This window comes from Myotis myotis, unplaced genomic scaffold (assembly GCF_014108235.1).
Source record: "Myotis myotis isolate mMyoMyo1 unplaced genomic scaffold, mMyoMyo1.p scaffold_m19_p_4, whole genome shotgun sequence".
Classification (NCBI taxonomy): domain Eukaryota; kingdom Metazoa; phylum Chordata; class Mammalia; order Chiroptera; family Vespertilionidae; genus Myotis; species Myotis myotis.
This window is the reverse complement of record NW_023416346.1, coordinates 9,908,466-9,934,312: the sequence shown is the minus strand read 5'-3', so window position 1 is coordinate 9,934,312 and position 25,847 is coordinate 9,908,466. Positions and strand designations below refer to the sequence as shown.

General features: G+C 43.9%; 1 protein-coding gene across 2 annotated transcripts in view; it reads left to right on the top strand.

Annotated features, from left to right (window-relative positions):
• Window positions 1–25,847, top strand: part of PFKFB1 (6-phosphofructo-2-kinase/fructose-2,6-biphosphatase 1) — a 49,191-nt gene that overhangs the window by 19,010 nt on the left and 4,334 nt on the right. For both annotated transcript variants that reach the window (XM_036305788.1, XM_036305787.1), the window contains exons 3-13: window positions 811–904; window positions 1,751–1,817; window positions 3,119–3,193; window positions 4,371–4,427; window positions 6,654–6,775; window positions 10,510–10,717; window positions 13,446–13,592; window positions 17,598–17,702; window positions 21,473–21,602; window positions 24,630–24,692; window positions 25,680–25,744. In XM_036305788.1, the coding sequence (XP_036161681.1) occupies window positions 811–904; window positions 1,751–1,817; window positions 3,119–3,193; window positions 4,371–4,427; window positions 6,654–6,775; window positions 10,510–10,717; window positions 13,446–13,592; window positions 17,598–17,702; window positions 21,473–21,602; window positions 24,630–24,692; window positions 25,680–25,744 (1,133 nt within the window). The remainder of the gene's footprint in view (window positions 1–810; window positions 905–1,750; window positions 1,818–3,118; window positions 3,194–4,370; window positions 4,428–6,653; window positions 6,776–10,509; window positions 10,718–13,445; window positions 13,593–17,597; window positions 17,703–21,472; window positions 21,603–24,629; window positions 24,693–25,679; window positions 25,745–25,847) is intronic.

Here is a 25,847-nt window from a genome sequence, read left to right as displayed (position 1 = left end):
TCTTTCCTTTCCCCTTACTTTTTTGCATGGCTCTGTCAGAGCACTTGACAAACTAGATGGGAGCTCTGTTTACTGATTTGTTCTCTGTCCTGTCTGCTGGATTCTGAGGACTTAGAGAGCCTCATCGCACAAATATGGTTCATCTCTGAGACCCCAGAAGTCATGTCCTTCTTCACAGAGTGGGCGTCAGAAAAAAATTTATTAGTTGAATGCATGAAAGGTTACTTTACCTTATTGCCTATACCCCCTTTCCTTTCCTTCCCTCTGCTCTGTTTTTTTACCATTACAAATGAGAAATATGGCCATAGAGAGGGCTTAAATTTAGTTTCTCTGTCAGGATACAGAAAGATGTAATAACATTGGACTACGATTCAGAAAGCCCAAACTAGTTCTGACTCACTGTTTGACTCTTGGTGATTGATTTTACTCACTGAACCTCAGTTTCTTTATCTTTCCAATGGAGTAGAGCATGAAAAGGGTTGGAGTTTATGATAAACTAAAATTGTGGAAAGACCACCAGCTTTGGAATCAAGCAGCTCTGAGTTTAAATTCCAGTTCCCCACTAATTAACTATGAAAGTTACTTATCATCTCTGAACTTCAATTTCCTCATTTGTAAAATGGAAATGGTGATTCCCACTTTGCAGGATTGTTGTGAACAATAAATCTGGTAGACAAAATTTAAAGCTTTATAAGCATATTATATAGCTACAAATTATACCTTCTTCTACCCCTAAATTCCCTCCCAACAAGGACATGTTTTTGCTACTGAGATCTTCCCAAACTCTTCACCAGTGTTCCCTGCTTTCAGTGTTTAATTTAGGCCAGTATCGACGAGAGGCAGTTAGCTACAAGAACTACGAATTCTTTCTTCCAGACAACATGGAGGCCCTACTTATCAGGAAGTAAGTATCTAACATTTTAGGGACCTGCGCTGCTCCCTGGCTGAGGGAGGGCTTTGTTCAGGTGATGGGGGACTAGGGCAGAGCCACTAGGGTTAGCAAGGAGGCCCTCTAGACTCTCAAAGGGTGGTTTGGACAGCCCATCTACCATACTACCTACAACCTGTTTCTGGTCATAGCTGTCCCCTGCTTAAAAACTTTAAACAGTCTCCTACTTCTGACAGGAAAGAATGGAAACTTTTCAGGCTAATATTTGAGACAAGAGTCTCAATAGCTTAGCATATTCCAATCTCTCCAATCACATCCATTCAACCTCAAGGTCTCTCTCCTCTACAAGACTGAGCACTTATAGAAAAAAGCCTGTGTCTCACTTATTGATCCATGCCTTCATAATAGAACATTGAAAAGAGTAATCATTAAATAGATTTTTACCAAAACCATCAATACATTGCCAATGCCATACATGTGCTTGCACTGGTATCCATATCAGGAATGCCTTCTCCTTCACAGACCATACACTTAGCCTCTAACTGGGTTCAAGAAGCAGTTCAGCTTGAGCTCTATTAACTCAAGGGATGGAGCCTTTAATAGTATGGCTTCTGTCATTAAGTTTTTTCTGGGCATGCCACTTTATACCTGCCCCTAAGATGTCCACACGGAACCACTTTCCCCTGTGTGACATCTCTGTGCTTGTCATGGTGCCTAGAAGATAGGACACCTTGTGTAGATGTTTAATAGGTGAATAATTTAATCTAGGACATCTGAGAGATGGTGCAAAAGATACTGCAGAAAAATGGAGAGGAACCAATCTTGAGGATGGGTCTTGTTTGTTTCTTTCTCCTTTTACAGGCGGTGTGCTCTGGCAGCCCTGAAGGATGTTCATGATTATCTCAGCCGTGAGGAGGGCCATGTTGCGGTAAAAAAATTTGTATTGTTCCCTAGGGTTTCTGCTGGGATGGAGAACAGATTATATATGTATTGAGCATTCACTGTGTTCCACACGTTATTCTAGGTACTTTGAGATAGATATTATACCCCATTTTATATCCCAGAAGAATGACACACAGATTAAATAATTTCCAGAAATGGCATGGTATGTATGTGGCAGGACAGAACTGTAATCCAGGTTGTGTCGCTCCTGAATCTACAGTTAACTACTATACCTCCCACACCACTCCCAGGAATTTAGCAGCACTACACTACAATTTAAACTACAGTAAAACATTTTTGAGTTCTGAGATTTCCTAAACATTTTAGTCAGTTTAATCTCAGGCTTTTTAAAAAATATATATTTTATTGATTTTCTTACAGAGAGGAAGGGAGAGGGATAGAGAGCTAGAAACATCGATGAGAGAGAAACATCGATCAGCTGCCTCTTGCACACCCCCCACTGGGGATGTGCCCGCAACCAAGGTACATGCCCTTGAACGGAATCGAACCTGGGACCCTTCAGTCCACAGGCCGATGCTTTATCCACTGAGCCAAACCGGTTAGGGCTAATCTAGGCTTTTGAGATAGGATTTGCAAATTCTAAAAGGGGAAAAGATCCTCAAAAATGCAAACTGTCCCATTTAAGGTGCTGGAACTAGAGAGTTGTTTCCTGTTCTTAAAGCGCTCCAGGGTGATAAGGAAGGAAGAAGCCTCACCTAGGAGATGAGAAATCAGTTCTGACTCTGCTCTGTCAGCAACTCTCGGTGACCTTGGTTAAGGCAAATCCTTCCTCAAAGGCTCAGCTACTTCACCTGTATAATGACCCTAATAAAACCCCACACTTTTTGCTTGGCCAGCATGGCTCAGTGGTTGAGCATCGACCTGTGAGCCAGAAGGTCATGGTTCAATTCCTGGTCAGGGCACATGCCCACATTGCAGGAGGCTGCCGGTCAATGGTTCTCTCTCACCATTGATGTTTCTGTGTCTCTCTCCCTCTCACTGCCTCTCTGAAATTGGCAAAAATATATATTTTTTAAAACCCCACAATTTTTTTCTTGTCTTATTAGACTTACAAAGCCTGCTACATTTCGAGAGAGACATTAGGACTCAATAAGTACTGGAGAAATGACACAAGCCAATTCCAAATCTTTCCTATTGTTCGTCACCCCGTCCAAGTTCTATCTCCTCCTGGTAGCACTCCACTTGGCTAAACACAGGGATGCTCAAAGAGTAGGTGTTCTATCAGCACCAGACTCATAGTAAACCAATCTCATCATGTGCCTCTAGGTTTTTGATGCCACCAACACTACCAGAGAACGACGGTCACTGATTTTGCAGTTTGCTAAGGAACATGGTTACAAGGTACGGTAACACTGCCACTCTTATCTAGAGCCTACTGATCCAGCACAAACTCTAAAGAAAGGCAAACCAGAGGACTCATCGGTGCCAAATCAGCTACCATAGGCTCAACATTTTAATTGGGTTGAGATGGCTATCCAGATCATGGTTAGCCATGGGTGGGAATGTAAATTGGTGCAGCCACTGTGGAAAACAGTATGGAGAGTCCTCAAAAAATTAAAAACAGAATTTCCATGTGCCCCAGAAATACTACTTCGTTTTTTTTTATTCAAAGAAGATAAAAACATTAATTAAAGATATATGCACCCCTATGTTTATTGCAGCATTATTTACAATAGCCAAGATGTGAAGGCAACCTACGTGTCCATCAATAGATGAATAAAGAAGATATGGTATATGGAGAACGATTAGGTTCTTAGAAAGACATAGTGCTCCAAGAAGGATGTATATATACATACACATATATATACACACACACAATGGAATATTACTTAGCAATTAAAAGAACGAAAATTACCATTTCCAACAACATGGATGTGCCTAGAAGGTATTATACTAAATGAAATAAATCAGACAAAAAAGATGAATACCATATGATTTCACTTATTTATAAAATCTAAAAAATACACACAAATGAATAAGTAAAAACAGAAACAGACCCATAGATACAGAGAACAAATTTGATTGCCAGAGGGGATCTGAAAAAGGTGAAGAGGAATTTTTAAAAGTTTTCTTTGGAAAAAGAAAGAAAGAAAGAAAGAAAGAAAGAAAGAAAGAAAGAAAATGATCATGAATTAATTAGATGAATTGGCATCAGGAGAATTGATTTCAGGTGAAATGGTTTCAGGTGAGCTAAATCCCCATCACCACCGTAGCATGCTACTTACAAAAGGTTGTCCATCCCTCTTGGAGCATTGTCTTTCTAAGAGCCTGATTTATTTTGTAGACATTACTTCTAGGATCCCACGTTTTAAAAAACAGTAAAAATACAAAGCAATAATCTGGAGCCATTCAATTTAGAGCCCATCTGCCCCATAAAAATCTGACTTCTTAAAAGCACCACTGAATGAAATTATGTTGTCAGAGATGCCCCAGTGATGAATCAGAGCCATTGAGAAGGGGTCAAGCTCCTATCAAACATAATTCCTTCCTGAAAATTTCTCTTCTGTTTCTCTTATAGGTGTTTTTCATTGAGTCCATCTGTAATGACCCTGGTATCATTGCAGAAAACATCAAGGTAAGGAGCCCCAGTTACCTTTCCTCCTTACTTTGCTTCAGGTTTGGATCATGCCTAAAATTACCTCTATAGGATCAAAGGAGGTATTCTTCCCCAAGATTCTCTTCCCAATTCCTACAGGAAGCATTCCATAACAACTGTGGCCTACAACTTTCCTATGAAATTAAATGAAGCCAACATATATAGAGTTATTAATATGCACCAGGCTCCAAACTTTACTCTCATTGATTTTTCACAACAAACCTGCATGTTAGGAATCATTTCAGTGTTGGAAACAAGAAACTGAGGTTCCAAGAAAAGTGACTTGTCAAGGGTTTATACAGTCAAAAAGAAATAGAACTGGGACTGGACCTCAGACTTGGCTATCTGCCTCAAAAGCTCTTTATCCTGCCCCACGATTCACAGCAGAGCTATCACTACTTTTAGATTCTAGGCATGTGGTCTAGAGCTAGATCACTTACCATAATATTGTATTGTTCCTCATTTCATCAAATTACTGGAGTTCGGGGACAAAAGAGACCTTAGAAGTCATCTTCAACCCTCCATCAGATACTTGAAATCTCAGGTGAATGTCTAGACTTTTTCCTCATACCTCCAGTGACAAGAAGCTCATCACCTTCATCAAGTGCAGTCCAATCAAGCTGAAATCTGCCTCCTTGTAATTTCCATTCAACTGGTCCTATTTTTGCCTCTACAGGCACAGAACATGCCCAATCCCTCTCTTTCCTCTTTATCCATCTATTCATCCATTTATTGATTCAACAGAAAATGAATCCATACACCTGTGCTGGACCATTCTGGGTATTAGAGACCTAGAAATGGATAGAGAAGAATCTTGCTCTTGTGCTCACAGTCTAGTGAGAAAGACTGACAAGTTTATAGGCATAATTCTGTGCTATCAATGCTAAGATGAGGGAATAAAGGAGGCTGTGGACACAGAGTGTTGAGGACCTAACCTTGCATGGGAGGGGTAGGGTGCAACAGGAAGGCTTCTCAATAAAGGTAATAGCTGACCTGCATCTTGAAGAATGCATAGGAACTTGGCAGGCAAAGAATAGGAAATAAGGGAATATCATGTATGAAGTATGGTATCTCCAGGGAACTCTAAGTTGCTTAGGTTGGCTAAAGCAAAGTGTGCAGAGGAATAGGGGAGTAATAGATGAAGACGAAAAAATCATTTCAGGCCCAATCATGATAAACCATAAGTCACCCGCCAAAATATTTCATACTTTGTCCTAAAGTATATGAGAAATGATGAAAGGTCTTAAACAAGGGAATTCCATGGTCAGATGTGCATGTTAGAAATATCCTTCTGGCTATTAGTATGGGAAATGCATCAGAAATAACAAGATTTTATTTTATATATTTTTATTGATTTCAGAGAGGAAGGGAGAGGGAGAGAGAGATAGAAACATCAATGATGAGAGAGAATCATTGATCAGCTGCCTCCTGCACATCCCCTACTGGGGATTGAACCCACAACCCGAGCATGTGCCCTGACCCGGAATAGAACCATGACCTCCTGGTTCATAGGTCGACACTCAACCACTGAGTCACACCAGCTGGGCAGACGTAACAAGATTTTAGACAGAGTGATCAGTCACAAAGCTATCATGAACATTCAGGCAAAAGAAAATGCAGGCCAATTGAAGAGATATTTATAAGATATAGTGGAGAGGATTTTGGTGCCTGCTGAGAGGAGGAGAATGTTAGAAAGGGACACATCTATGACTCCCAGTTGCATTTTAGGCTCAGTTGACTGAGTGGATGATAGTGCCATTCACTGAGATGGGTGGAGAAGGTAGGTTTTGAGAGAATTGGAGATACCAGCCCTAAAGCAAACCTACCATATTCTCCCAGGAAACACTCGATACGTGTAAGCTATTGTGACCCCTGGCCAATATCTCCTATTCTTCAACCATTTCTCATGGCACAATCTCCAGGCCTCTTATAAATGTTCTTTTTAAACAGTGCGTTCTAGAACTGAATATAATGCAACAGACCTTGTTTGGCCACATAGAGATATAAGTAATGAAGAGTTGCACAGTCCAGATTTTCTTCCACTGACTCATTTTATAAACTTGAGCAATACCCTTTCTCCAACTCCCAATTTTGCCATCTTTATTATGAGGGATGTTTTACTCAATGATCTCTAATGGCCCTTCCCAAGGGCCCTGTCAGAGTCTCTGTCTTCCACAGTCCCTCTGTCCTTTTCTCTTCTCCCAGCAAGTGAAACTCGGCAGCCCTGATTATATAGACTGTGACCGAGAAAAGGTTCTGGAAGACTTTCTAAAAAGAATTGAATGCTATGAGCTCAACTACCAACCCCTGGATGATGAACTGGACAGGTAAGAGCCCAGAACTCCACAGTCCAGGTCTGAATGCTTAGCCCTGTTTCAATATGCTGTAGGACCTAGGGACATTTCTTCCCTCTCTGGACCTCACTCAGCTCCTCTATCTGTAAAATCAGGGAGCTGGACTTGATTTGTATTTAAGGACCCTCCTAGTTCTAATTATCAATGAGATGGTGACTCATTGATGTGCAAGGTGTTCACAAGAGGATTGAAGTAGTGTTTTCCTGAGCAATATGGACATATCAGGGACCTGATCTCTGGTGGGGGGCATGGACAGACATTTATAGTTCTTCCTGTCTTTGTTGCTATTATTTTTTGAAAAGTATTCTTTACTCATGGATGGCATTTCAGATTCCAAACATATTCACCTTCCTTGTTTCATTGAATCCCCTGTAAAGGGCACTAAAATGGGTCTTATGATCATAATTTTTCAAGAAGAAGAAATTGAGTCTTAGAGAGCTAAAACTGCTTGCCCAAGCTCCCACCATTAAAGCTAGGATTCTAACCACATATTCTGTCTCCTAGCCATGTCTCTTCTTACAATGCCCATGTATACCTCTTCAATCAATAAGTAGTTGGTCCTTCCAGACTGTGGTGTACATAGGGAGTGTAAATAAGAGCAAGAGAGGTGGGTTATATTCTCAGGTAGCTTCCATAGTGCCTTGAAATATTGGAAGACACATGAAAAATTTGAAACTTTTATTCCTAATACCAGATAAAGATGGGAGAAGTGTTAGCTGTCAGTACAGGGAAGATGAAAGTTTTTGACATAGGTTGTTCCCAGAGCCCTACTCTTTTCCAAAATGGGTTGTGATGAGAAGAGACTTTCAGAGTCACTCAGACTCTTTGTAATCGAAGTGAGAGGGGTAAGGAGGTTTCAACTAAATACTACCCTAAGAAGTTTCAAGAACATCCTTCTAACTCTGTCTAACTGAAGTCCCAAGAGGTGAGCATTGTTACTACCTCACTCCTCAGATAGGGAAAGAAAGACCCAGAGCAGGGCAAAGGCTTATCTGAGGCCACATAATGAATTAGTAGCAGAATATATACTCAAACGCTTATCTCCAAACTTCCAGCCTGGTTCTTCCCTTCTCACATCCCTAAGTCATAAAAAGTGTCACATGAGGCTTAGACACACAGTGCAAGGGGCAGAACCTTAGGTACAATTGTGAAGATTGTTCACTGTGCAAGGATATTTAGGTCAAGGGTATACTTACTTTTCTCAACAAGGCATATGTGCTGGAGTGGGGCTGTTTCTGCCCTGAGGAAAGTGTAAGTTTTTCCAGTTTCCACAGGCAGCATAGGGGCTAGCAGCCTACGGTGAAAGAAATTTGAAGGAGAGGAGCTGAGGTGAGAGTGGCATTGAGAAAGCCCCTAGTCTTCTAGCCTTCAACCTATATTCCTGCAGGTGCTCAGTTAGTGTTTGATGAATCAGTTTGAGTATCACGGTTGACTTTAATCATTTTTCCATGAACAGACATTTATAGTCCATGCCTCGGGGCCCAGCCCTGAGCTCTGCCCTAGGAACCCAAAGAGCGAAGGTCTGTCCCTGCTCCTGCTCTGATACACTGACCATTTGTTTGGGGAAGACAATGAGTATGCAGTTGTTCAGAATAGCAGGGATGATCAAACAAGTGAGCTGGAGGAACACAGAAGAGAAGACCCAGCTCATCTTGGAGGAAGAGGTCTAGAAGAGCAAGTTTACCCAGTTAGGTAGACTATACATGTGTTTAGGGCACCAATAAGGAAGAGGCTACCAAAAATAAGAAGAAAATGATCTTGAAATATTTTATATTTCCAGCATTAAGGTAGTCAAAATAGTAAAAATAAAACCAGAATTTGGTAGAACCTCCTTATAATATAGATTGTGATTTTTATTTTAAATTATATGTGGTAGGGTAGAGTATTAGCTACGGTAATACTTTTTTGTGTGAAACACTTCTAAGTGACTTCACATGTCTGGGCTCAAAGAATTCTTCCTAGAGAGAGTGAATGTACTGGCTCTAGAAGGATGGATGCATAGGGGCTCAACTTTGGAGACCAGGCAAGGAACACATTTTCAAGCAAAGAGAATAGCACTTCATAATGGCCTAGTTAAATCTGAATAAGAGTAGAGGAATACGGAGAAACACCCAGAAAAAGCATAAAGGCTAGAGTAAAACAGAAGTTATGAGCATGGGCCTGGAACAGTGAGGCGAGGCCAAATGAGACCAGTGTGTGAAGGCACCGAGAATGTCAGACTAAGCTGAGGAATTTGGAAATTCTCCTAGAGCCACCAAGAATCTAGTGTCAGGAATAGACAGTAACCAGACAACAATGCTACATCATATATTTTCTACCCTTAAGCTCTGACAGTCCTTGGAGAGGTTGACCTTAGGCAAATCACTTCCTTCTCTCTGTTTCAGTTTCCTCACCCATAAAACAGAGATAATAATCTCTGCTTCCTATGATTGTTATGAGGATTCATGCACTTTGAAGTCTGCATTCCCTGCCAGAAGCTCCCAAAATGTTCAGCAAATATGAATGCCCTATGGGACCATTGGACATGAATGACAGGAAAGGGCATGCTGAGTATGGTGCAGATAGAAAAGCCTTCTTTAGGAAAACCAGAGAGGCTTTCTGAAACCAAACCCATCGCTCACCGCCTTACCTACAGCCATTTCCATTCACTTGGTTTTGTTACTGTGCACACAGGGTTGCTAGTGTGTCACCCCATTGCCCCAGCCTCCCCCACCTCTTTCCAGGGATCACCCTGAACTCCTTATAATAAAACAACTTAGGAGTTAGTGCCTGGCACAGCCGATGCCTCAAAGTCTTGCTCCATGGTTCTAGTCCCCCATTTAGAGCTCCTCTGCAAACAGGTTGTTGAATAATTTGATTATCAATCTGCGTATAGTTATTAGTTCATGACAAAGAATTGAGGAGACTGAAAAGTGGCTCTAAGCAAGGACCACAAGTTCCCCACTGATGTTGTGAACCACATCTGTATTCCCATGCCCAGCACATGGCACACCTTAGAGTATGTTTGTGGAATGGGTGTTGAGCATTGGTCATGCATTTCTAAGTATATATTCCTAACTGACCTAAGAACTCCCAAGCGCAGTGCTTAGAACAGACAAGGGTATGTTTGTTGACTGGCCGATAGGGAAAGAACCTAACTCACTCCACTTTCTGAGTAAGGAAAGATACATACACACAGAGACACAGCACACACAGACACAATCTGGTAACTGCCTATAGAGTGTCAATTACAATATATCACAGCAGAGATTCAAAGAACAGAGAAGCAGAGCTCAGCTCATGATTTGAAAGGGTGAGGGAGTGGACAGGTTTGGAACTGCTGGGGAGATGTTGGAGGTATCCAGAGACACAGGATTACTGCTTCTCCCCAAGTATGTCAGGAGTGTGAACCACAGAAGACAGAACCCCAGATGCCTGGAGTGCGATAAGTGAAGATGAAAAGACAACTTGGCTCAAGTTGAGACTGAGAAAAGAATACAGAGGGAGATGGTAGCAGGCAGTAAGCTTCTGAAGGTGGCCAGGAAGCAAGTTTCTGAAACAGGTACCTAGAATAAGAAAAGGCATGGCATCTTGTTAGAGAAAAGGTAGGTGAAAGCTGGGTTGTGGAGGAAGCTTGAAGGCAGGGTGTGTAGTTGGGGTTTCTCTTGGGACTAGCCTTTCCACCATCAGCCCCTGAACTGCCCTTGCTCTTGCTTGGACTGGCCCAGCCACCTGTCCTACATCAAGATCTTCGACGTGGGCACACGCTACATGGTGAACCGAGTGCAGGACCACATCCAGAGCCGCACAGTATACTATCTTATGAACATCCACGTCACACCCCGCTCCATCTACCTATGCCGGCATGGTGAGAGTGAACTCAACCTCAGAGGCCGCATTGGAGGTGACTCTGGCCTCTCAGCTCGGGGCAAGCAGGTAGGGAAGGCCCCATGTACCCAGAGGCATTGGCTGATCTGGACCAGGGGGTGCCACAGGTGGGTGGAGTAGCCACTACCTGGGTCCTGAGGATTGGGAGTCTCAGTGACAGGGTAGAAGCAGGTTCTGGTCACTCACACTCTTCTGCCCTGATAGCCACTCAGTCTTGAACCATCCTTGAATGCTACCATGTGCCCACAGGAGCTGCAAGGCTGAGAAACTAGGTCTTGGCACTCCAGTTCTGCTCATATCTGGCTGCTTCTCCAACCCCAGCATGATAAGCACCTTGGCCCCTGCCTGACTGGTCCCCTCATCTTCCTCACAACTCTATGCCTTAAAGTACTTGTGCCGTTTCCACACTTAGGCTGCCTTCCTCTGTCAGCTGATGACCACCACTTGCACAGACAGCTACCCTGAAGTGCCCTACCCTTGAATCCATCTTCTCCTCCCTTACTCAGGGCTGATGCTATACCCCCTCCAACCCACTGCAGATCATCACACTGTCAGCACTTATCTCCCACCTGTTACTGCTTCTTTCCTGCCCCACCTCCCACACCCCCTTCCAGGGTCCAGTTGCTGCTCCATGGTCTGGTCTAGGAAGCCCTTCCCTGTCCTCTCCAGTCCCCAGACAGCTTACCATGCCCTGGGCTCCATCTCTCCCATTACTGGCCCATCTCTGACTTTATGGCATGAGTCCTTTCTACCCAGCTAAGCATGGTGACCTGCACGTTATGGGTGCTGGCTCACTAAATGGACACATTTTCCCCAGTGTTCAGCCCTGTGCCTAGGCTTGTTAGCACAGGTTCCTGCTGGGGGAATCGCTTGGGGATGGGACAAATGGGATATGGGTGTGCAGGGAGGAAACACCCTCTTTCATTGGACACTTGTGGCCTCATTTAATCTTCTCAGCAGCTCTGTAGGGTGGGCATTACCATCACCAGTTTATGGATAAAGAAGCTGAGTCCCAGACAGGAGCAGAGAGCAGCCCCAGGTCAGACACAGCGGGAGCCAGGACTGAAAACCAGGCCTTCCTGGCTTCCCTCAGCAGCCCCACTGCAGAGGTGGCATTGTCACAAGCAAGGGACTGCAACTATTCTCGTGGCTCCCTTTCCGTGGCCTTCACACTGGCAGCCTCCCCTCAAGAGGGACTCCCCTCAAGAGCAGAGTCAAAGGCCACCCGAGGCATCACCCCCACCTCATGGCACCACCTGCAGGGTTGTCTTGGGTAGGGCTGGCCACGTCCTTGCCCACCTAGCTCAGCACCCAGCTTGGACACATGGCCATCTCCACACACATGTGAGCATGGACACACACCCGCCTGGCCCCCACCTTCACGCGTGGGCACAGTGCACCACGCACTTTCCCAGGGACTGTCACCACATCCATTACAGTAGCTCACCTACCGTGTGCCAGGGAGTGCTCTGGGCGCTCCCCATCCACGAACTAATCTCCACTGCAGAGACCAGGCTGGGTGAGCGAATGCTGTTCACATCTCACAGCAGGAGATCCCAGGCCAGAGAGGGCAGGGACGCCCCAGGGCACAGGGAGCCTGTGTAAGGGAGCTGCAGCAGTTTAACCCCATCACCTACCCACCCTCCCCCCACCCCCCAGTCAAGGGCTCCTTCCACCAGAGCACACTGACTGCTGCTGACTCAGAACCCGCCCTTAGAATGTGTGCACCCAGTGCCCATATTCGTAAGTGTAAACGTGTGCCTGTGTCTATGCGTTTGTGCCCATGTTCCTCACACACATCTGTACACAGAATAACGTGCCTAGATGCAGAGGAGAGTGAGCCACTGGCTCCTCGGGGCTCCCACTGGCCGCCCTTCGTGGTTTCTCTCAGTGCTGTCACCGTTTCCCTCCTTGGACTGGCTGTGTCTTGAGAACAGGACACCCTGATATTCAGTTCAGGTCCACACTTACTCAGCACATGTTTGAATGTGGTTAGAACCTGGGTACCAGCACCCCTACTAAAGCAATAAGAATTCAAAGACTCAAAGAGAAATATTCCCCAAATCCCACTCCACCACATCTAGACCACACTCTGAGTACCCAGAACCCAAGAAATCACTGCCCTGTGGTCTGGTGTCTGTTTCCAGTGCCTGTGTGGCCCTATCACAGAGTCTGTCCACCTAAAAGCAGACCATATCACAGGAGTGTTCACCCCTAGGTCAAGGTGTGGCCAAAGGGTCACTGTTTGTGGATCAGGGGGATCTGTGAGGATATGATGTGGGCAGAACTTGGTCATGTGACTGGATTATCCATAAACCTGAACTCAAGGCATCTATGAGTGCAGGATGGAGGCAGGAAGAGAAGGGAGGTGGACTGTGGGTGGAGAGCCACCCTATGCACTCTTGTCCCAGTCTCCACAAATGTTAGAGGTGGACTGTTTGAACGAATGAATAACTGACGGGGGGGGGGGGGCGTTCAGTGAACAAGCAACAACAAACAGACACACACACATAAATGCACATATTCTATTCTATTCTATTCTATTCTATTCTATTCTATTCTATTCTATTCTATTCTATTCTATTCTATTCCCTTGATCCGTAGTCACATGGGAAAGTATATGGCTTTTTATAAATTAGAAACATTTAAACTGTATTCTTGCTTGTTCATCATCATTCTACCATTTGTGATAGATCTGCGCTTGTTCTCATGGCTACCCTGTCTTCTTTCATCTCTCTCTCCCCTCCTCTCCTCATCTGTACCCACTACTTTCCAGTATGCTTATGCCCTGGCCAACTTCATTCAGTCCCAGGACATCAGCTCCCTGAAAGTGTGGACCAGCCACATGAAGAGGACTATCCAGACTGCTGAGGCCCTGGGCGTCCCCTATGAGCAGTGGAAGGCCCTGAATGAGATTGATGCGGTGAGACGTAGGGGAATGGATTTCCTGGTGGATGGTGGGGCTTCACTCTCAGCTTATACCCTGGGTTGTCTCTGCTGTCTCCTATGGTAACCTAATTAATTCAACAAACATTTCTTGACAACCAGTCATATGCCAGACACTATTCTGTGTGTTGAGGATCGGTGAAGGCCAGAACAGACAAGTTCTCTGAACTCATGGTGCCCATATGCAGACAGTAAATAAGACACTGCATCTCATGTGACAAAGGATTGTGAGAGGGGAAGTACAAGGGACTATGGAGGCTGAGGGTGCTTCTGACAAGACTTGATGGTGTGAGATTTACAAGGAAAGCTTCCTAGATGAAGGTGGAGATGAGAAAAGAAACAGGCAAAATGGTCTGGGAGTGAGGGAATAAATTTAATTTCAGTGGCAAGGAACAGCTCATGTGAAGGCCCAGAGATGAGAATAGAGCATGGCATGTTCAGAGAACGGAGGCTAGAACAGCAGAGAGGCTGGGGCAATGGTTATGAGGTCTGGAGATACGGGAGATAAGGTTGGAAAGGAAGGTAGCTCATAGGGCTTTATAGCGTGTTGAGGAATTTGGATGCTGACCTATAAATGGGAAGCCATTGATGTAGTCTAAGTCAAGGAGGAATGGCTTGAATGTGATTCACTTTTGAAAAATAAAATAAAAAAGACCGTTCTGGCCACGTGTGGAGACTAGGTAGGAAGAGGGCCAGAACGAGCATGTAAACTGGTATGGAGGTGACTGCATTAGTCCAGGAAGAGGTGAGGGTGTGATGGACCAGAGTAGTGGCACTGGAGATGGAACGAAGAAGAACTTGAGGAATATTTTATGGGACTCTTATCACATGGCAATCTCTCTTTGGGCCAGGTTTTCCCATGAGCTCTTTTTTAAAATGTTTTTATTTGTTTTTGAAAGAGAGGGAGGGAGAGGGAGAGAGAGAGAGAAACATCAATGATAAGAGAGAATCATTGATTGGCTGCCTCCTGCACACCCCACACTGCAGAAAGAGCCTACGACCCGGGCATGTTCCCTGACTGGGAATTGAACCATGACTTCCTGGTTCATAGGTCAATGCTCAATCATTGAGCCACACTATCTGGGCCCATGAGTTCTTTGAAAAGGCATTGTTTCCTCTCCATTGTTTCACCTGCACTATAGATACACTGATATCAGATAGCGGCACATAAGTTATGATTGTTAGACCCCAAAATAGAAACTTAACCACAGATACAAATAACTTGAATGTAGGTAGGTTAACCTGCTTGCCTACTAGGTATGCCTCTATAAATACTGACAAGTATGTGTGTGTGTATACATATGTCCTTAACGATAGATGTACAGCGATACCCATACTTACAAAAAGGGATATGTAGCATCGTTCTGCATATCACATGTATTTGCTATAAGATACATGCAAGAAAATATATCAGCTCTTCATCCAAAGAGTTCAGTTATGGTTTGTTTCTTGCACATATGTGATATAAACATTTATTTGATACCTACTTTGTTTCGCAAAATCTGTTTCACATATTTTGGTTCCTGTCTTCACTGAATTTTCAGGCTCAACAGGTTAGACAGAGGAATACAAAGCAGTGTGTGTAATACAGGCTCTGGTAGGCTAGACCGTGGGTGCACAGATGTCGAGGCAGGACAGGTGGCCCAGCCAGGATCTGCCTGGAGGAAGTGATGCCAATGTGAACTTGGAAGGTTAATAGTGAGCCAGATAGAGAATATCAGGAGTGGTATGCCAGGCAGAGAGAACAGCTTAAACAAAGAGGGTATTGTGTGTGTGCAGCTGCTAAGGTTGTAGCAGTGGGGGCTAAGAGGGAGGAAAAAGGAATAGATTTGAGAGAAATTTAGGAGGTAGAATCCTAGCAATGGGTTACGAGGGTGTGGATGAGGAAGAAGCAAGAATTTAGAATGATGCCTACGTTTCTGGTTTGTTTTCCATGATCAATAATATATTGTTAATTAGTTCCATTTACTGAGTCTTTAAAATGTGCCTTGTATATCCTGTACTAGTCTCTTTTGCACATATTACCTCTAATATTCAAAACACTCTTGTGGGGTCATTGTAATTCTCCTTGTTTTGCAGATGAGGAAAATAAAATTCAGAGAGGCTAGGCAGTTTTCCTTAAGTCAATAGGGAATCAGTGACCATTTCCACTGGCAACAGGTTCTCAGAATGCCTCTGAATAGAAAGTTAAAGCCAATCTGGAAGGATGTTGTGTGTCCTATAGGGTGCACTTTCTCCCATGGATAGGGCCAGTTGAAGAAGTTGGACAATGCATAGCTGTTTGTGGGCTGGGGAAGAGGTGAACCTCACACCAGAGCCTGCTGCTTCCCCTACAGGAAGGTCTAATCCTTGGAATCCACACAACCAGATGGAAAACCAACATCGCTTCCCCACCCCACCAGCAGCCACCTCACTTCTGGGGATTTCTAAGTGGACTCAGAGTTCTCATATGCTCCCGAGGGACAGTCTCTGAGCTCTCGATTCCTCCTTTGGGTAAAGAGAGTGTATCTCCCGTAGGCCCACTCTGAAACTGTTAGGGATTTACTAACGCTTGCCTTCTGAGATGTGTGTGGATAGCTGTTTCTTTATCTGTCAGAGATCCTGGAGCAGAAGTAGGAGCAGGAGGGATGAGAGATGCTCTAAAATGGAAGAACCCTGCTGTGGACGTGCATAAACTTGCACACACGGTCACAAACACTCACCACAGTATGCTTACAGTCACAGACATGTACTTCATGGACACTAGTCAGACACAGGTTCTCTCTCAGACACATCTACCAATAACAGCTACGCCATACGCACAGACGTATACACACTTACAAACACACCTAGAGATACATGCAGACACAATCACAATCACCATAGACACACATGCAGTCTTTGCAAATTTCTACATCACATGAGCACAGAAGTGTACCATGGGCACACACACAGTATATCACACAACCTCAAGCATATTATCACAAATTCACACAAGCTTCAGGTATAGGCACACAGATGTTCACACATATCCACCAGAAACATAATCAGGGACATACACACTCACAGATATACATGCCACAGACACACTGAGGTACACATGGAAAGACAGACCACAGAAACATTCACAGAGGCATTTTCTCAGATGCTCAGACACCCTGTACACACACAATCACATGAGCACACTACATATGATGAGACAAATATACAAACACAAAGCATAGATCCCTAAACATACCACAGGTACACACCATAAGCATGCTGCACACACACATGCAAAGTCACAAATCCTTAAGCCCACATATTTTTTTTTTTTTAAATCATCACCCAAGGATATTTTTTCATTAATTTCTACGGAGTGTTGGAGGGGGAAGGAGAAGGAGCAATAGAGAGGAGCATCGATGTGAGAGAGACACATTGATTGGTTGCCTCCCACACGCACCCCTATAGGGGCTGGAGCACCTGCAACTGAGATAAGTGCCTTTGACCGGGAATCAAATCCGTGACCCTTTGGTCTATGGGCCAATGCTCTAACCACTGAGCAACTGGCCAGGGAAAGCCCACATATTTATAAAAATACATACACATATGTACAATATACACCTACAAACCTATTAGGACAATCATATAGGAACACCAGAGACCCACCATGCTGAACACATCTATACACATGCACTCTCACATCTGCACAGCCACATACCTCGTACACACACACACACATATACACTCAGACAACAGGCACAAACCTAAAGCTGTGTTCACAGAAACCTAGGTGCTACTGTTCTACAATCATTTGGCCTTAAAACTATGGTAAAAGCAGGCCAGGATGGCATGGCTCAGTGGTTGAACATCAACCTATGAACCGGGGGTCACAGTTCAATTCCCAGTCAGGGCACTTTCCCGGTTTTCGGGCTTAATCCCTAGTGTGGGGTGTGCAGGAGGCAGCCAGGCTGTGTGGATTTCACCATGTGAATACTTTTGTCCCCAAATAATTTTTCCTCAGGGTGTCTGTGAGGAGATGACCTATGAAGAAATCCAGGAACATTACCCTGAGGAATTTGCACTACGGGACCAAGATAAATATCGCTACCGCTATCCCAAGGGAGAGGTAAGCTTTGAAGGGTGGACTGATTCCTAGAGCTCCTCCTCAGTATCCTCATTCCAACCCTCGAGGTTTCTTAGTTTCCTAGATTGCTTTCGAAACAGAATAAAGCATATATTGCAGCAACTGCCACCCCACAGGCATATGATTATCTGGCCCTCGGCTGACTCAGATTCTTGGCTATGGGCAACAAATTCCTCTGTTTTAAAAGGAGGCTGGGGGAGGGGCGGAGGTCAGTGGGGGGGGAAAAAAGAGAGAGATATATGTACTACTATTTGTAATACCTTAAACAATAAAATTTATAAATAAATAAATAAATAAATAAATAAAAGCTATACGTTTGCCCTGGCCAGTGTTTCTCAATGGTTAGAGCATTGGCCCATGCACCAAAGGGTCTTGGGGTTCGATTTCCAGTCAAGGGCATGTACCTGGGTTGCAGGTTCGATCTCCCACCCTGGTTGGGTTTGTGTGGGAGGCAACCAATCAATGTGTCTCTCTCACATCGATGTTTTTCTCTGCCCCCACCTCTTTCCCTTCGTACATCCCTCGCTTCCACCCTCTCTAAAAATCAATGGGAAAAATATCCTCTGGTGATGATTGAATGAATGAATGAATGAATGAATGAATGAATAAAATAAAAGCTACATATTTGCCTGCTGTTTCCTCTCTGCTTTCAGGAGGACTCACCTTACCTAGACTTTGTCTCTGGTATACTTTCACTAAAGGCACTTGAACTACTTCAACATACTCTTTGGGTTGGAGTCCAAATGGACAATGGCTAATACTTTAACCTACTTCTTTGCCACCACATAAGCCAGACCATCAGTTCTCTATCCCCATAAGAAGTTAATCCTCATTGCTTTCTACACCGCCTCCATTTAGCCAGTTCTACATTTTAGAGTATTTATTAGTCATACCCCATTTCTGATACAAATTCCTGGGAATAGTTATCAGAAAAGCTAACATCAGGGAATATAAAACAATTGATAGCCTGTGTTACAAAGCATTTTCACTTTTTTATCTTCATCCTCAGAAATGACATTATAAAGTTGGTCTGAGTTTGCTCTCATTTTCCTTTATATATTTTGAAGCTATGTCATTAGAGGCATATAAATTTAAAGCAATTATATCTTCTTAGCAAATTGTGTATTTTATTATTATATAATGAGCAAACCTCCTTTCTCCTGAAAATGGTTTTGCCTAAAAGTGTATTTTATTTAATATTAGCATAGCTATCTAAGATTTCTTATAGTTAGTATTTGCCTAGTTCATCTTTATCTGCTTATTATTTTGAGCTTCTTTTTGTCTTTTTGTTTTGTGTCTATTACAAACAGTCCATAGTTGACTTTTGTTGTTTTTAATACAAATTGCAAATATATGTCTTTTGAATGGTAGGTTTGGTACATTTACTTTTATTGTAATCACTAATTTGTTTCAGCTTATTTCTGGTCTCTTGTTTGGAGCTCTCTATGCTTTATTTTTTTCTCTTTTCCTCCCTTCTTTAGAGTTGATAGAGTTTTTAGATCTACATTTGAGTTATATAATCTGTTTCTGTTCTTTTAGAGGTTGCTCAACATTTTAATATGCATGACTAACAAAATCTAAAATCTACCTTTCCCCTAAATTAAGATAAGAATTTTAACTCTGGTCATTCCCTCTCCCAACTTACATGTTCATTACTGTTTTGTATTTTAGTGCAACCTTGTGTCATAATCTTCAAATGAATTCTTATTGTTATTATTAAACATGTTATTGTATACAGTCAGTGTTTGTTTATATTTAATCACATGTTTACCAATTCCTTTTATCAATTTTTCTCCTTGCATCTCAAGTTTTCCCTCTGGGTTCAATTTCCATTTTCCTTTAGAAGTTTATTTAGGAGGATCTGTTGGTAGTAAACACCATTTTTGTCTAAAAATGTCTTGGTGGGGTTCAGTCCTAGATGATGCTTTTGGTATAAAACTCTAGGTTCATGGTTGTTTTCTCTCAGCACTTTGAAGAGAGTACCCCCACGCTGTCTTCTGACTTCTAATGGCTAAGAAGTCTCCTATCAGTCTAATTGGTATTTCTTTTCTCTCTGCCTGTTTTTAGGGTCTTTGTATCTTTTTTTGCTTTTAAGTTCTACTCTGATATATCTAAATATTCATTTCTTTTCATTTATCTTGCTTGAGTTGGACTCCTGTACCTGAGAATTGGCATTATATCTTTAATTATTCTTCTCTCACATGCTCTCTATTATCTCCTTCTGGAAACACAATTAGACATGTGTTAGTCCTGTCTCTATTCTTTAGGTCTCCTAACTATTTTTCTTATTTTTTATCTCTTTGCTGCAGTTGAAATAATTTCTTCAGCTCTGTCTTCCAAATTCCTATTTCTTCCGTTGTATCTAAATTTCTGTTTACTCCAACAATTGAGTTTTAAATGTTAAGTAATATATGTGTATATATTTTGTTTCTAGAATTCTATTTAGTTCTGTTTCAAATCTACATCATGTATTTGGTAGCATCTTTTTCTTAGATTTTTTCTCCATCTTTTAATTTTTAAAAATTTTTAAACATATTCATTTTATATTTTGGATTATTTATCTTGAGTTTTTCAAGTTCTCACCTTGTTTGTTTTTTCTGTTTATTTTCACTCATAATAGTTTATTTTTCTTTGTGTATTGTGAGCTTCAGTTTGGCAAAAATTTATCTGTGGGATTCCCACGTGGTCTGAGTTGAGAGAATCCAGAGAAAATGTCTATTTGCTTCTTCCAGACACTCCAAGAAGCTAACAACTTGAATCACTTTTTATTAAACTCTCAGCTTAGAATTTTCTAAAACACATGAATAGTGTAATTCTGAACCAAAAACCCACTTGAGGGTAGACTTGTGGTTGTACATTCTTATAGGAGACATTTTCTAAATTTTTATACTCAGAGTCAAACAGAGACAGATATAAGTTCTTATTGTTACCCTTTGCCTATATATACTTTTTTTCTAGTTTACACTTTTATTGAGGATGTAGCCCTTTGAGGGTCTCAGGTTTATTGGAGAAATTCAGTCCCAACTCTCTACTTTGTATATACCTAAGGCCTTGTCTCATGTCTCTATAAGGTTTTAAAAATTCAAGCCTCACCCAGCCAGTGTGGCTCAGTGGTTGAGCATCAATCTATGAACCATGAGGTCACAGTTCCATTCTGGGTCAGGGCACATGTCCAGGTTATGGGCTCGATCCCCAGTAGGGGGCGTGCAGGAGGCAGCCAATCCATATTCTCTCTCATCATTGATGTTTCTATCTCTCCCTCTCTCTTCCTCTCTGAATTCAATACAAAATATATTTAAACAATAATAATAAAATAAAAATAAAAACTCAAGCCTCTTGGAAAATATGATTATAGATGCCCCCATGGTAGTTGTTGCTTCCACATCCACTTAGCACCCTTGTTTACCAAGGTTTTCTTCGTTTTGGAACCCTATCTTTATAATGTTTCCTTAATTTTCTTGAAAAGTCAGCAGTGCAGACATTTATTTTATCTAGCTTTTCTAGGAATTTTTTGTAGCAAGAAGTTTTATTATTGTTATTGATATCTAGTTGGATATATTGATTGCTCCCCATTTAACAGATGAGAAACCAAGAACTTAAGAAGGAAGTGAGTTGCCTAAGGTCGTACTGCTTGGTCAACAGCTGAACTGACACCACATCCAGGTTTTCCTGATGTCTAGTCTAGAGTTCCTCTCCTCTGGGCAAATGTGCCTCATCTCCCTTTCTTAATCGAAGTATTTTCTTCTTTTTAGTCCTATGAGGATCTGGTTCAGCGGCTGGAGCCGGTTATAATGGAGCTAGAACGGCAGGAAAATGTACTGGTGATCTGCCACCAGGCTGTCATGAGGTGCCTCCTGGCCTACTTCCTGGATAAGAGCTCAGGTACCACTGTCCTCTCTGTTCCTGGCATGGGGAGCTGGATGTCATTTGAGACCCTGACACTAGCAATTGGTGGTTTATATCTTCGTAGTTAAGAGCACGGTGTCTAGAACAGTGATGGCGAACCTATGACACGCGAGCTCATTTTTTTGGTTGATTTTTCTTTGTTAAATGGCATTTAAATATATAAAATAAGTATCAAAAATATAAGTCTTTGTTTTACTATGGTTGCAAATATCAAAAAATTTCTATATGTGACATGGCACCAGAGTTAAGTTAGGCTTTTTCAAAATGCTGACACGCCGAGCTCAAAAGGTTCGCCATCACTGGTCTAGAACAAAGATGCCTGAGTTCAAGTTCTTGCTCTGTCACACACTAGCTTTGGCAAATTACTTTAACCTGGCCTCGGTTTCCTCATCTTTAAAATGGGAAAGAAAATGATGAAGTTTAAATAAATCAAAATGTGTAAAGAGCTTAAAATAGTTCATGACACATAGCATGGGCTACATAAGTCTTAGCTACTATTATTAGTATTACTACCATTCTCAGCTAACATCTTCAAAGCCGGCCTTAACAGTTTGCCTTGATCTGGAAAAGCTAAGCTAGTATTTCTCTGAAGCACGCTGTCTGCGGGTAGTAATGGACCTTCCCTGACCTCATGATCCTGATTTTAGGTTTCTATGTTGCTGTAGAGGTGATTTTCTCAAGATAGTGTTTCCATTGTTTTACATTTAAATGATTATTTCTTTTTCTAAAAAATGTCTAGACATTGTTGAGTATTTATACACTGAGTACACATACTGAGTTGCAAACTCAGGCAAGTGGACTGGCAAGAGACTATTGTGCCACCTTCAAGTGAGAGAGTCCACTTCTGACTGAGATGCTGACGTATTGGCATCTCCTGGACACTGAGGGTGCGTGAGGACAGTGCAAAGCCATATTTGAAGTGGGCAGTGTTTGCAGATTTGTATCATTTCTATGTTGTTAATTTCAAAATCAAGGGCACTTGGAATATATAGTCATCCAGATTTGGAACCTGGGGAACTTGAGACTTCACATTGGACAAATCATTCCCTCAATTTCCTCACTGAAAAGGGGTGGGGGAGGAGGGGGTCCCTGTGCTACTAGGTTTCTGATACCATCCACACATCTACTGCTCGGTGCTATCTTTGAGACTGCAAGGCAAGCACAGTAACCTGACTGTGCAGGTGAGGAAATGGTGGCTTTGAGAGGTCAAATGACTGGCCCTACCTAGGTCATAGGGCTTAGAGGGGTTGGGAAGGACATTAATCCCAGATGCATTCCAGAAGCCTTCCCCTCTCACACATGTATGGGATGTGTGGGCGGCTCATGCATGTCCAATTGGCACACTACTTTACCTACTTCCTACCTGCTTTCATGCACAGGCCACACCAGCTGCTCACAGCTGCCCTGGAAGCTGAGCCAGGCAGGCTGAGCACAAGCTCCGACCCCTATTACTCAGGTGAGGAATCTGAGGCCCAGAGAGATGATGTGACTAAGGATGCAGACCCAGCAGACCTCACAGCTAGGGCACTCTCAGAGCACACCTAGTCCAATCCTATGCTGTAAGAGATGGGAACTCTCAGAGCCAGAGAGAGAAAAAGTAGGGCCAGGCCACTTGTGGAGGTGGTGGCAGAGCAGGGTCAGAGACCTCCGGCAAGTGGGTTCCCTATTCTGAGTTTGCTCCCTCACATCTGCCATGAGGAACAGTAACTCCCACAGAGTATCAGCAAGGATGGAAGGAGATAGTGCACCAAAGTGCCGGGCCCAGGGCCCGACAGTGATGCTGACCAAGAGGAGGAGAAGGAGCAGTATAGACACCTAGGAAATTGCCAAAACAGATGTTTCAGGTGGCTGGGAGGGCATTGGCACGCCCCTTAAAAGTGTAAGAGAGGCCCAGCATGGCTCAGTGGTTGAGTGTTGACCTATGAACCAGGAGGTCACAGTTCTATCCCGGTAGGGGTGGATTCATCCCCAGTGGGGGGCCATGCAAGAGGCAGCTGATCAATGATTCTCTCTCATCATTGAAGTTTCTATCTCTTCCTCTCCCTTTCTCTTTGAAATCAATAAAAAATATTTTTTAAGTGTAGGAGGGACTCTAGGGATGAGAAGCTATGAAGGTGGGTTCTGGCTTAATGAAAGGAGATGGGGAGTGGTATGGGCAGTCTGGGTGGATGGACAGGTGGGTGTCATCAGAGAGTGTTGAAATCTGGAGGTGTCGACTCAAGATACTATGAGCCCCTCAAAGACTGGCAGCCGACTGCAGTGGACAGAGCACACAATTGAACCTCTCAGAGGGTTCTGGGTTCTAGGCCCAGGGCTGCCACTCCCTGGCTGTGTGCCCTAGGACAAGTGTCTTCACTCTGAGAGCCTCGCTCTCCTCATCTGTGCAATGGGTCTGATCATCCCCTCTCCTCAGGGCTGTCTGATAAATTCAACCTAGGCCTGTACAAGAAATTATAAGTGGATATTGAGAGAACATTATGCATCATAGTCAATAACTGGAAACAAGGGAATAATGCTTGTCCACCAAAAAGAGTGAGAGGCGTCAGAGGACGCAGGGCTGTGTGGGGGAAAGGCTGTGCAGGCTGCTCAGGTACCCACACCCCCATCCCAGGGTCTCAGGAACCCCTTGTGGAGATGCATTGTGGGCCTCTGTGGCCGGGGAGCCTGTGGAAGAACCAGGGCTGGGGCTGGGGGTGGGGGGTTGGAAGCCTGCCTTGGGGTCATGGTTGCCCTGTGAGCTACCTCCAGGGTGACCATCCTGACCATCCCAGGGGACCCACGGCCCGGCTGCATTCCCCAGGGCCCACCTGCCTCCCCTCTGCTCTCTTCCTCCCTGGCCACCCTGCAGGCTGTGGGGGAGTGGGCTCCAGGGGAGGCCGACCATGGGGTAGGGCTGTGGACAGGGGAGAGTGCTGTCAACCTGCAGGCCTGGAGGTCTTGGGGACCTGGGAAACCCCCCCCCCAGCACCCTGTCTCTGATGGCTGCTTTCTCCTCCTTTCCAGATGAGCTGCCGTATCTCAAGTGCCCTCTGCACACAGTGCTCAAACTCACACCTGTGGCTTATGGTGAGAGCCCCTACCTTTATCTGGGGAAAGTCACATAGAGGCCATGAGAATACCTCCAGTGCCTACCATTTGCCCAGTAGAGTCCTAGGGGAGGTTCCTTGTGTGGGTAGTTGGATGTCCTGGTAGAGGTGGGCCTGGTGGTGGCAAGATGAGCACTGAGCATAGAACACCAAACTGTAGCAGGGTCACGGGGGGCAGCGGGGGCGGGGAGAGTAGTCTCCAAAGGGGACCAGGGGAACAATTAAGTGTATATTGGGGCCATATTGAAGAAAGGCCTCAAAGGCTAGACTCTCTTGGGGCATTAGTTAGCTGTGAAATGTCCATGAGTAGGGAAGAGACAGACAAATCTTTCTGGACTGTGAACAGGACAAATGGTGTACTGAATCCCAGAGTAGAGTGCAACCCAGAGATGGAGCTAAGGGGGCTTCCATAGGCATTGGGTCTCCTCTGCCAGCCCCAGCCCCATGATACCACTGTCCTCCTTCAGCCTCCCCAAAACTCCCTGTGACCTCCACACCTTGAAGGTTCCATAACCATTTTCCTCTAATTACACTTTATCTGGGGCTGATGGTCTCAAGGCAGTGGCCCAGATCTCCTCCACCACTTCACCATCTGACAGAGCTGGGAGGACCACAGAGCTCCATCATTATTATGTAGATTAGATTGCTGTCCCACAGACCCCAAGACTTGGGGGAGCCCCAGAGATCATCTCTTTTCTTCTCGCCATTGACAGTTGAGCAACTGAGGCTCAGAGACCACTGAGACGATTAGGGAAGAGCTGGCAGGATGTCTCTTTGGTGGCCTCTTAGGCCTGGTGTCTTCCCCACACATCACAAAGCTGGTCTAAGTTCCCTCCCTACCGGGAAGTCACAACTACACACAGTATGGAGCTGGGGGTGTGGGTGGTGATGGGCACATTGAGGAATGACACCTCAGGAAAGACTTATTCTTTCATTGGGGGCTTATGGATGGGTTTTTCTTTTTGAGGATGCAAAGTGGAGTCCATCTACCTGAATGTGGAGGCCGTAAACACACACCGAGAGAAGCCTGAGGTAGGTGAGGGCCTCTGTGACCTATGCGGGCACATGGTGAAAGCACCCTCCCCACCCAAAGGGCCACCCCAGTGCCACAGACCTTGGGTGTTTTGAACCATCA